This window comes from Ostrea edulis, chromosome 7 (assembly GCF_947568905.1).
Source record: "Ostrea edulis chromosome 7, xbOstEdul1.1, whole genome shotgun sequence".
NCBI lineage: Eukaryota > Metazoa > Mollusca > Bivalvia > Ostreida > Ostreidae > Ostrea > Ostrea edulis.
The window spans coordinates 34880048-34893097 of NC_079170.1; the positions used below are offsets into that span (position 1 = coordinate 34880048).

General features: G+C 36.0%; 1 protein-coding gene across 2 annotated transcripts; it reads left to right on the plus strand.

Annotated features, from left to right (window-relative positions):
• The first annotated feature begins 917 nt into the window (after window positions 1–917).
• Window positions 918–9445, plus strand: LOC130046416 (tripartite motif-containing protein 45-like). 2 transcript variants are annotated; one of them, XM_048884951.2, is made up of 2 exons: window positions 918–1609; window positions 5685–9445. In XM_048884951.2, exon 2 carries the CDS (start codon window positions 5712–5714, stop codon window positions 6468–6470), a length of 759 nt encoding a protein of 252 aa, XP_048740908.2. In that variant the 5' UTR covers window positions 918–1609; window positions 5685–5711; the 3' UTR covers window positions 6471–9445. Both variants share the same exon structure in this region, with proteins under 2 accessions (XP_048740908.2, XP_056000107.1).
• Window positions 9446–13050: the final 3605 nt, after the last annotated feature.

Genomic DNA, 13050 nt, shown 5'->3' on the forward strand with positions numbered 1-13050 from the left:
CTAGATGGAGAATTTGCACTGCAGATCTCTCAATCTCTCTCTGTGTGTCTGAAAAATTCATTGGTTTTGAATAGAATGTCACTTCATTTGTTGAAGTATGTCTAAAAGGAACTCGGGCTGGACACCGTCCTGGTTAAACAAATTTCTTGAAATAGACATTCAGTATTCACATGGTACTTATAGAGACAGGGTGTTTATGACAGCAATATAATCTATGTGTTACGACGTGAAACTTCCTTCTTCTGAATAATTTTGTGGGTTATACCAAGATTTTAAAGACTGGTTGAGGTGTAATTTCCTAAACCTAAATTGTGTCTTAATTGACTCTATTCACCAGATCAATTAAATTGACAGGGATACGTACAGTTTCATGTAATGAAACCCACAGAAATGTCTTTGTATGTAATAAAAACGTACAGAAATGTCTTTGTATATAATGAAACCCACAGAAATGTCTTTGTATACAATAATGAAACCCACAGAAATGTCTTTAATGTATGTAATGAAACCCACATAAATGTCTTTGTATGTAATAAAACCCACAGTAATGCCTTTGGATGTACTGAAACCAACCGAGAGACTTCAATATAACAGATAATTCAATATAAGTGGCTTCAATGTAGGAGAAATAAATAACAGATAGTTCAACATAAGCCACTTTTTAAAATATACATATAAGTGAACTGTAACATCAATCAAAGATGAGACACCTGTAATGCGACCTCTGTGTCTGTAGGGGTGGCGACGGCTTTGTGTGGGGATCGATACTGTTCAGGGTTGGAGCCTGGGCAGGGTAGGGCCTTTTCTAGGTCAACCTGTCCAGCAGTCTAAATATACTTTCCTCCTGGTCAGCAGGCATGGTCAAGTTCTGAGTGTATGACTTGTACAGGATGTGTCAATCGAGATTTCAAAGTAATCATCATGTTTATACATCAATTTCAGAATGAATAACATCAATATGTAAATGTTAAGCTTGGTGGTGTATCTAAACCGCATACCACCACACATATTAGTGCTTGTTTCAACCAAACTAGCCAAAACATAAACATATATCAATTACCCATCCATCCATGTTTTTGTTTGTATCAAATGTCCTCAGTAACTGGCAACTCTATTGCTGTTGGTATTGTATTTATAGCTAGGAGTTTGTTGGAAAACTGAGATACCTATAATTGTTTGTGAATTTTATTGCAGAATTTATTTTAACTAGTCACCATTAAAAAATGTTTTCAAATACAACACTGTACAACCCTCTTGCTTCTATATGCCCTGTAACCTACAACACACCACACAATCATAACATTGATTGTTTCTTGATATCAATAGTCATATTGTGACCTAAATAAATGGAAATCGAATGTATACAAGATATTCTATTCAGATTAATGACAGAATCTTTAAACTCATTTTGATGGAGAGACATGTCCTACTTTTCTGTACTTTAACAGAACCTTTAACACCTGTTATCAGGTAACCATTAAACACCTGAGTGTCACAAGACAACAGACTACCAGGAAGAATAAACATCAAACCAAAAGTTGAACAAAATGGCTGAACCACCCACTGGATGAGATGGATACAAAAACCTAATGAAATGGAAAATTAACAGGTAAGTGGTATTCATAATTGTAGAATGGATTGAAGTCATTGTCCCTGTACATCTTCCTTTATCCTTTTCTACCCATACATGTACTTACAGGAAGCTAGCATATGAATGTAGTAAAAATCTTTTTCTGGCTCAAAAGAATTCATGGTTTGCATTTTTATACATTTATAGGCGTAATGAGATTGATCACTGTTCGTTATCTTCACCTTTCGTACATAGATTATATAAAATATTAAAAATATTATCCTGCACAATGCAAGATACATGTTACAAATATATTTTAACAGTGATATACATATACTCTTAAAAATTACTGTGAAATTTATTAGAGACTGTTTTGAATACAGAAGTCAATTACTTATGACTACATAAAAAACATGTAAACATTTCAATGATGTTCAATGGCCATTGTGTTTGTGCCAATGAATATTTGCATTTGTAATATACTGAATATCAGAGATGAACTTATCTGGCATCATGGGAAACACAACAAAATTCAGATTGGTCTGTAATAAAACAATATCAGATTATTATGGGAAAACAAGTTTGCAAAATAAGCACATATATGAATTTCAAACAAACCTGAGATTTATCTGTGGTCACAAGATCACAGATGATCAGTATGCAAGTTAAGAATTTCTTCTCACATGTTAAAATCGAAATGGGTAGGTTTACTAACATTCCTAAAAAGGACCAAATATGCGGATCGAATGGCAAATCAGCATAAACTCAGATAATATTGGAGATATCTTTCACTAATTGATGTGCGCAACAATTCAATTATAGATTTCTTCAAATAATTGATGATATATTTAATTCTGAATTATTTATTATTCTGAATTATTAATTAAATTCATGATAGCATTATTGATTATTCTGCTGAATTTATGATCGCTATAATTGAATTGTTGCTCTCTTCAAATGAATTGATGATATCAACAATTGAATGGCGTAAACCATTAATTGATGCACGCTACAATTCAATTAAAGAGATCATCAATTCAATTAAATCGCGCATCGATTCAAATGTAATGCTCGCAATAATTCAATTCCATTGATGCTCGAAGTAATTCTTTTAGATGATTATTTAGAAATATCGTCAATTCAACATATCCACAATTGAATTAATGGTCTCTATAATTGAATTGCTGCTCTCTTTAAAAGAATTAATTCAACTGAAATCGTAAAGCTTTTCTCAAGTCAACAACATCAAAATGTAAGACTTTTCAACACTTTACACAACCATTCCTCACGATAAATTAAAGACCAGACTTTTTTACATTATACAGACAGTTGTTTCTTTAACAAAAATGGAAAACAAAAACCTTTATATTTAGTGATTAATCATCCAAAAATTTTAAACACCATTCTGATTCCACGCACACGTACTCTAAAGTTGAAATTAAAAATATGCTGGAGTTCCTCATTTACAATATTTTCGTAGTCTTTGGTGATCAGGTCTTCCAACAGTTTGTTGGAATTTCCGATGGGCACGAATTGTGCTCCTTTGTTAGCTGACTCACTTGTTTTTATATTTATATGAAGTAGAATTTATTCAAAGAAGAAACAATCGCTTGCTGCGGCCTTCAATGCAACATTTAGATATATCGACAACGTTATATCTATTAACAATGCTAATTTTCACTCATATGTTGATTCGATGTATCCCTGTGGACTCGAAATAAAAGACACCACAGAGTCCTCCACATCTGCTCCATACTTAGACATTTTATTGGAAATAGATAGTGACGGCAAACTAACAACTCAACTGTATGATAAACGGGATGATTTCAGTTTCTCCATCGTCAACTTCCCATATTTATGTAGCAATATTCCATTATCACCTGTATATGGTTTTTATATCTCTCAACTCAAGCTAGGACTTATTCTGTGTATGATCAGTTATTAAATCGAGGCATGGTACTGACAAGCATGTTGATGGTGCAGGGAATTCAACAGTCCCGTTTAAAGTCAGCATTTTGCAAATTCTATGGTCGTTATAACAATTTAGTTTGCCAATACAACATATCATTGGGTCAAATGCTGTCTGAATTTTTTCATACCGATTGTTGGGCCGTTCTTGGCACACTAATTATACCCCATGCAGCAAAGTTGCGGAGGGTATAATGTTTTTGACCTGTCCGTCAGTCCCTTTCTTGTCCGAGCGCAACTCCTCTAAGACAGCTCTACAGATTTTCATGAAACTTTGTAATTAATAAGGACACAGTGTGTAGATGTACATATTCCCAGGAAATGCTGATTCAATAATTTTTCTGGGAGATATGCCCCTTTTGAACTTAGAATCTTGAGCCCGTCTGTCTTGTTCTTCTCAGCGCAACTCCTCTGAGACCGCTCAACATAATTTCGTGACACTTTGTGATTAATAAGAACACACGGTGTGGATGTGCATATTTCCAGAAAATTCGGATTCAATAATTTCTCTGGGAGTTGTGCCCCTATTGAACTTAGAATTTCGAGCCTGTCTGTCGTGTTCTTGCAGTAATGCATAGCATTACCATTCAATATGTGAGGCATTCTCAAGCAATGTTGGAGCGTGGGGTATGAGAGCTTGCTTACTTCTGTTTTCTTTCATTTTCACTACAGATAATTCTGTTTCCCTGATCAAGATATAGGGCTCACAGTGGGTGTGACAGATCGGCAGGGGGTGCATGTTTACTCCTCCTAGACACCTGATCCCACCTCTGGTATATTCAGAGGTCTGTTGTTTGCCCAACTCTCTATTTCATATTGCTTATAGGAGTTATAAGATTTATCACTGTTCGTTATCTTGATCTTTCATGAGAGCAATATTTGAATTGATGCGCACATTAATGGAATTATTGCATGCATTAATTAAATTGATGATATCTTCAAATAATTGAAATTATTTTTAATTATTTGAGTTTATGTTAATCTGGTGTCCGGGGCATACAATTAAGCACTAAGTTCAAATTTAATATTATGAAAAATGAAATACCTTTTTGATAACAAGTGAAAAATACGATAGCTACTGAGAAAAAGAAATATTTCAATTCATTGAAAAATATCTGCCTTAGATAAAATCTAACAAACAATTTTGTCTACTCAACTCCGAAGAGAAGGAATATCTTTTGTAGTCAGTTTTATTAAGGATAACATAATATAGGAATATGTATGTGTGTATGATACATTGTCATTAAGATATGCGTGCTTTAACAAACCTAAATGACATTTATTGTTATTGAAATATTCTATCAATTGCCATGCCTGCTCTAGGTTATTGTAATTATCTCATTTTTGTCTGTTTTGGAGTTTTGAATTAGAAATAAAGTATTCTGTATTCTATGCCTCTTCCTGTATAAGGGCACCTGACTAAAGATCTAGTGTGTCGTGATATAAATCCTGATCTTGTATAACTAAGTTTCATGAAAGAAGTTGTCAAGCACAACTGTTATACTCATCCAAAGATGCATCTAATATGCATGAAGTTTAAGGATGATATCCCTAAAATCCTAGTCAAAAATTGAGGAATCAAAAGTTTGTTAGAAATGATCCAGATGGTCCAGAAGGTGAGATGAATTCATTTTGGGAATAGTTGTCATGCATATTTGTAGAGCATGCTGAGGTCAGTTTCCCTGTATATCTTCCATTATCCTTTTCTCCCTATCCAGACAGACACCTACACGTATTAGAATGCGGCATCTTCTGGACTACATCAAAATAAATCTGTCCTTTCATAAATATTGAAAAACGAGCTATTTTAAAAACCATGAGACGTCTGTCTTTTATTGTCATGATATATTGTAAAATTTTCAGTAAAACAAAATTCCAGGTAATTACATATCAATACATAACAAAACATTGGTGTGTACATACTACATAGGAAGTGAGACATTTTATGACTGGACAGGGAATGAACCCGAGAACCTTGCATTACTAGTCAGGTGCTCCAACCATGGAGCTATCTAGGCTCATATCCACAGTCCATTATAAATGTGTGAAGGTTCCATGATAGTTACAAATAAACTGGTTCCCCAGACATGAGAAAAGAAATTGAAAGTCAAGCAGTCTGAAAATGTAGTTTCTCTCTCTTTGACAGATATGACAAGCGTCTGAGAATCAAGGAATGGATACTGCCACCCCCCAAGCACAAAAACTCATCACCTGTGACCTAAACTGTGTCAAGCCCGTCCAGCAATTCTGTAACAGCTGCCAAGTCGGTCTGTGTGCAGACTGCATCAACAAACATGTCAGCAGCCTCAAGTCCATGAAACATGACATCGTTCCCTTCACAAAGCGCACAGTCCAGCTGGTGTTCCCTCAGTGTACATGTCATTCCCACCAGAGATGTGAGGGCCACTGTCAACAGTGTGATGTCCCGGTCTGCTTCACATGCGTCTTGGGTCAACATCAAGGTCATGATGTTAAGGCCATTGCAGACATTATTGCCGGAAAGAAAGAAAACATCAAAAGAGAAACAGAAGAAATTGAAAGCAGTATCATTCCAAAGAACAAGTCATATGATGCAGATGTTGAAAAGAAAATTTCCAAATCCAAGGCCCACTACTCTGATTTAGAAAAAGAAGCTAAAGATAAAAGAAAGAAATGGCACCTAGAAGTAGACGACATCTTTGACACACTTGAATCACTGATCCAATCACTCAGAGATCAAGAAATTACGATTCTGAAGTCATGCCAGTCCCAACTCAGAAGTCAAAATTCCAGTATGACCCAAACTGTTCAAGAAAACAAAGAAATCCTGAAGTCCAACAAAGTGTCTGATGTCAACAATTACAAATCCAAACTGACTGAATTCAGAGCCATTCCACAAGTACCTGATGTAATGTCACCCTCTCTCAAAACAAACACAGTCCAAGGGAGATAACTCTGTCTAGAATTAGGAGAATACAGGGGCACACTGACACAGACAACACTCTCACTAACCAGTCTGACAGATGAAGTCCTCTATTTATCTGTTAAGGAGTTAATAAAAGAAGCCAAAGTGATTGCAAACATTCCAACAAATGTCAAACAGTTATGCAGAGTAGCCTGTGTTGTATTAGATAGAGCTTGGATTAATGGATTAGACAAAATGATACAATGTGTTGACATGCTTGGAACTGTACAAGACACTGTCACCAGTATTGGTGATGGCTATCCTAATCACATTATAGTGAACAGACAGGGAGAATTGATTTACAGTGATGGTCCCAAAAGAACTGTGAACATTGTCAGACATGGGAAGACAGAGACACTGATCACCACACCAGAGGGCTGGAAGCCAGGGGGACTGTGTTGTACCAGATCAGGGGACATCCTGGTTAATATGTTTACTATTGATAACAGTTATAACAAAATAGTCCGTTACCAGGGACAGAGAGTGACACAGGAAATAGATAAAGATGAACACGGCAATCCAATCTATCAAGGAAGAGAGTATGCAGTGTTTATGACGGAGAACAAGAATGGTGACATCGTGGCTTCTGATCTTAATGCTGACACAGTGGTAGTGGTGGACAGGAGAGGAAAAGTCCGATTCCGATACAATGACAGACCACCGGGGGGACAGAAAGCATTCAGTCCAAGACAGATAGTGACCGACTCCATGGGTCATATCATTGTGACAGATCCTAACAATGCCTGTCTACATATTCTAGATCAGAATGGACAATTCATTAAATGTATAGACAATTGTGGATTAAATGATTGGCCTGTTGGACTGAGTGTGGACAGTAGGGGGAGGTTGTGGGTAGGGTTGTACAAATCAGGAGAAGTGAAAGTCATCCAGTACATGAAATAAACACCCAAACATTCACTTTAAGTACATGTATCAAGTGTATAAAGACGGTAACATTTTTGGATATTTCAAAGAAAATTTAAGCATTAATAGCAAACTAATAATTCACGTTAATACTGACAAACAGTATGACTTCAGCTTCGTCATCATTAACTTCCCAGATTTATGAAGCAATGTTACACAATTAACTGTATACTGTGTTTTAATATGTCTCTCAAATGATTCAATATGAGAGTCATTATACAATTATTGTTTTTTAAAACAAGCCGGTACTGACAATTTTAAGTTCTTACAGATGTTTAAACAGTCTCGATTAAAGTTAACTTTTGTGCAAATTTAATTCTATGGTCAATATAATATTATTTGCAAGCACATGTACAGCCTATTTTTAGGTCAACTATTGTCCAATGAGTTTCATTCCATTTGTTGGGCCGTTCTTTTCATAATGATTTTTATATTGGATCGCTCCGTTTACCTATGAAGATACATGTATAGGGCTCACAGTGGACGTGACTGGTTAACAGAGGATGCTTACTCCTCCAAGGCACCTGATCTCGCATCTGGTTTTTTTCCTGTGGTCCATTGTTTGTCCTGCTCGTATTCTTTATAAGATTTATAAGATGATTAGATTTACCACTGTTTCCACCTATTTCACCTTGGAACATAATAACACTTCATAATCTAGAAAACACACTCCGTCAGAAAGAGTCAAGAACTTAATTCATGTATGACATGTAGTGTTGCTTATGATACATAATTCATTCACTATTCTTTTTTCAGATCTACATTTTCATGTTCAACTTAACAGTGTAGTGGTTTGGGCAATATGGACCGTGGATATCGGCCTGGATGGCTTAGTGGTTAGAAAACCTGACTAGTAATGTAGGGGTCCCTGGTTCGATTCTCGGTCCTGCCATGGATTTTCTCCTTTCCTGTCATATTTGCTGTAAAACAGCCCTTAGAACTGACAGGTGACAATGCCTGGTTTGAGGTCACTTCAGGGTGTGGAGATATTTAAGGAGGTTATACTACATCATTATAATGGCTGACCTTCTTTTAAAACATGAATGAAAATATAAATATAAGCAGTATTTGTCTATTCCTTTTAGATTTCTTTGCCTAATTCAGTAAATTAGTGTGTCGACTGCTAAACTGTAAATTGCAAATTTGAATCCAGCAGGGGTTTTAAATTCTTTTTCCAGATTACTTTCAACTAAAACTGCAATTTTTAACTAAAGTAAATTTGAAAGTTTTCAATGACAAAAATAATGCAATACATATCCTAAACTTTTCATCCACATAAAATTTCTTTGGTGTAGTATTTCTCCTTAAGGAGGGAGAAATCACCTTTGGTCTGATAGCTCAGTTGGTAGAGCTGACGTTTTCGGGATCTCTTCAAAAATCGGAGAGAGCTACATTATTGCAGGCAGTAGAGCTTCAAGGGACCCGGCTTCAAATTCCATCCTCTCCTGTTACTGTCTGTTGTAACTTTCACTTTTTTCCTCAAGATCAAAAAATCTACAGGTTGACTTCTTAAATAATGGACTACCTCGGTATGAAGTATGAAAGCTTTCTGGTGAAAAATGTTTAAAATGTTGAGTCACGACAAATATAATTACAGACAATAGACCGACACATGCTTATAGTCTAGAGGTGCATTTGGTAAACATCTGATTTTCTGTTGAATATGAAAGCTGTATGTTGAAAACTTTTCAATGAAAAGGTATCATACTTGAAATGAGAATTTTCGGATCTTGACCTTTGATATCATGACCCAAGATCCATAAGTGTAAGGGTTTTCCTTTCATGGAAATTGTTATGACAAAAACAAAACTATATAGGCACAGACAAATAACAAATAAGTTGACCCCAAAAGCGTCTAAACAAAAGGACACATGGATTGACAGACAGACAATGTTATTGTTTTAGGGATCCTGCATTTCTACCAAGCTTATACATGTAGTAACATTGATTTCAGATTTGTTTCTTGTTATCTAAATATTTATATTTTGTTGCAGTAGTATATATTTACTTATTGTGTCAATACAGTCCAAATTAGATCAGTACAACTCTTCTTTATAATTTCCAGGAACCAAAATATTGGGTATACGATATTTTGATGACCAGCTTGGCGCAGTCCTCAGATTACTTTATTATCAGAAATTTACAGGGTGTTTCACCTGTTACAGTAGTCGAGTGGTTAGAGCCTTTGTTTCACATCCAGGAAACCCTGGTTCAGTCCCAGTGCAACGTCAAGCCTAAGACTGTTCCGTCACCAAGTGCATGACGTCAGAAATTAATGTCAGGATCTTTATCTCCGGCAGGTTTTTTCACCTGTCAGTTTCAGGACTACTCTACGGTACCAAATGTAACAAGAAGGGAGAAAATGCCTGCCAGGGGATAAAGATCCTGGGTTGATGTCTTCAAGGTGTGAAGACATTTAAGGGGGAGGAATGTAGTGATCAGACCGGTTCGATCATCGATGCCAGATAGCTCAGCTGATACCTGACAAGAGATTCTAGGAGCTCAGTCTTGTCCATCGCATTTTCTCCTTTCCTGTTACAATACAAAGTATCTCAAAGGTTTGCTGAATAATACAATCCCTCTATGGTTCGGCGCAATGAATAGAAAATTAAAAATCTTCACATTAAAAACAGATTCTTCAAACATTAACCTAAAGGTGAATGGTTTATCTAAAATATCAAGTAAAACACATATTAAAAACAGATGAATGCATTATTTCATCACAGTAATGCTTTATAAGACAAAAATTATATGAACGCATACAATTCAGCAACATAGTATAATAAACATATTTAAAGACAAGGTGATAAACAAAGCTAAATGAGTGATCATTTAATTCAGCTCTTGTATGTATAAAATTTTAATCTAGATTATTAATTATTTACAAATACATACGTCCTCTGTAATAAATATTTTTTGTTGTAAATATCAAACACAATTCTCCTCTCATAATGAAACAACAAACTAATCCTAAAAATGAATATAAACATTTAGGAATCTCTAAAAGTCAGGAATATTTTCTGAATTCTGTCATTAGATTAAGAATTCGGTACGACAGATTAGTAGTTTCGGAAGAATTCAGTACATCAGCCGTTAATTAGTTTCGGAAGAATGGCCTACATTTTTGCAGTTACTCCCCTTACACCGGAAGTTGGGGGCGCGCTAACGATTGAGGTCCTAAGCTTCACATAAATAGTATTAACAAATAGTGTATACTAATGCTTACGTTACCAAATTCTTTAGTATGCCAAGTTTTAACAGGTTGTAATATATCTATGACAAAAAACAAGGTTTAATTTCTTGGATTTTATGGAGAAAACTTTTTAAAGTATGCACTTTGTCAAATTGTAGAGTTGAGGGGGGGGGGGGGGGGTTATAGGTGTATTTGACGTTTATTTCTGTCCAAATAATACAATTAATACCGAGGATATTTCAATAGTCATCTGTTTTAAAAACAACAAACACCTAGTTTCCGGGTAACCGAGAGCTCTACTTTACATGACATTGAATACCCCTGAGTATTCTCTATCTCAATCAATGGATACATTGTCCTTGTCACCCCTCCTACAGTAGAAATGGGGACTCGAAATCTGTCCCTACCCCCGGGAGCCAGGTCGTACCACTACAACCCCAAACTGAAAGCGGTGAATGATAGTACTTGGGGTCGCTACATTGCCTTGATGTTTCTTCCGCCTTGTCTTGAAAGATTAATGCTGGAAAACCAGTCATAAAACCCCTTTCTTCATTACGAGATACGAAAAATGTCAAAGTTCAGGTGAGCTAAACAATACTTCCGGGTATCCCAGAGCTCTTCTTTACATGGCATCTAGTACCCCTTAGCATTCTTTACCTCAATCAATGGATATATTGTCCTTTTCTCCCCTCATGGAGTAGAAATCGGGACTCTAAATTTGTCCCGACCCCCTGGGACAACCGAGAGGTACCACTATGTACAGCCCCAAACTGAAAGTTGCGAATGATAGCTCTAGGGCTCCTTTACCTTGCCTTGGTGTTCCTTTTGCCATGTCGTCAAAGATTACAACTCTAAAAGAAGTCATAAAACTCGTGTTATACTGTTTTTTGTAGGTCATGCGCAATGTCACCGGATGGAGGTACTATTCACCAGATATTACAGAGAAAGTGCTTGTTTCATTATTTAATCCTGCTTCCTTACACCACTTGCTCAAAAGATTTCTTTTGTTGATTTCTTTTGTTACAAAGCAATGGTTATCACTCTTCAGGTGAGCTAATTTACAGAAAAGATTTTTGAATGCAATATGATTTCAAATGGATTGGCACCTGAAAATAGGATCAGTCTTGAGATAATAAAGCACCCCACATCATATAGTTTTCCCTATCATATGAATGTATTCATAGGTACTTAATGACTAAAATCGTAGTATTCTGGTGAGCTAAATTATCGATGTGCATTTACTTTCGTGCATGTAAGGTGAGAAATTAATGTGTTCAAAAAGATAAGAAAATGAAAAGTGTGGTCAATTTTATTTCCTTCCATCCTTTCGTTACAAATTACTGATATAAATTCATTTCACCATTGATGCAAGATGAAGATAACGAACAGTGATCAATCTCATAACTCCTACAAGCAATACAAAATAGATAGTTGGGCAAACACGGACCCCTGGACACACCAGAGGTGGGATCAGGTGCCTAGGAGGAGTAAGCATCCCCTGTTGACCGGTCACACCCGCCGTGAGCCCCATATCCTGATCAGGTAAACGGAGTTATCCGCAGTCAAAATCAGTGTACCAAGAACGGCTTAGCAATCGGTATGAAACACGTCAGACAGCATTTGACCCAATGCGAGGTTGTATTGACGAACTAGATCGTTATAACGACCATAGAATTTGCGAAATGCTGACTTCAATCGAGACTGTTGAAATCCCTGTACCATCAACTTGTTTGTCAGTAGCTTGCCTCGATTTAAAAACTGACTATACCCAGAACAAGCTCTTGCATATCGAATCAGTTGAGATATATAAACACCATATGCAGGTGATAATGGAATATTGCTACATAAATGTGGGAAGTTGACGATGGAGAAGCTGAAATCATCCCGTTTGTCATACATTTGAGTTGTTAGTTTGCCGTTAATGTCTACTTTCAATAAAATATCTAAGTATGAAGCAGAAGTGGACGACTCTGTGGTGTCCTTCATTTCGAGCTCACAGGGATATATCAAATCGACATATGAATGTACAATCTCTCATGTGAGCTAAGTTGCCCATGAGTGTTGCGATTGACATTTATTAATTCAAAACATGAATCAAATAAAAAAATTCCTTTTAAAATAGGTTTCAAATTAAAAAAATTTCTATGAGTACTCTAAGTCCTTTGATGATTTATCTTAGTGACTTATTGGCTGCTGGTTAGTGGCTGCTAGCTTCAGCCTGGTTATAAATTCATTCCTGCTACACATGTATAGCTAGATGTTTGTTGGAAAACTGAGATACCTTGTTTGTGAATTTTATCGCATAAGTCACCATTAAAAATATATAACCCTCTTGCTTCTAAATCCCTGTACTAGATTTACCGCTTTTGAATAGGCGACATTTTATACTTATTATTATTGGGTTTTTTTAAAATTGTGTGAATCAATTTGGACATAAAGATTGTTCCCGAG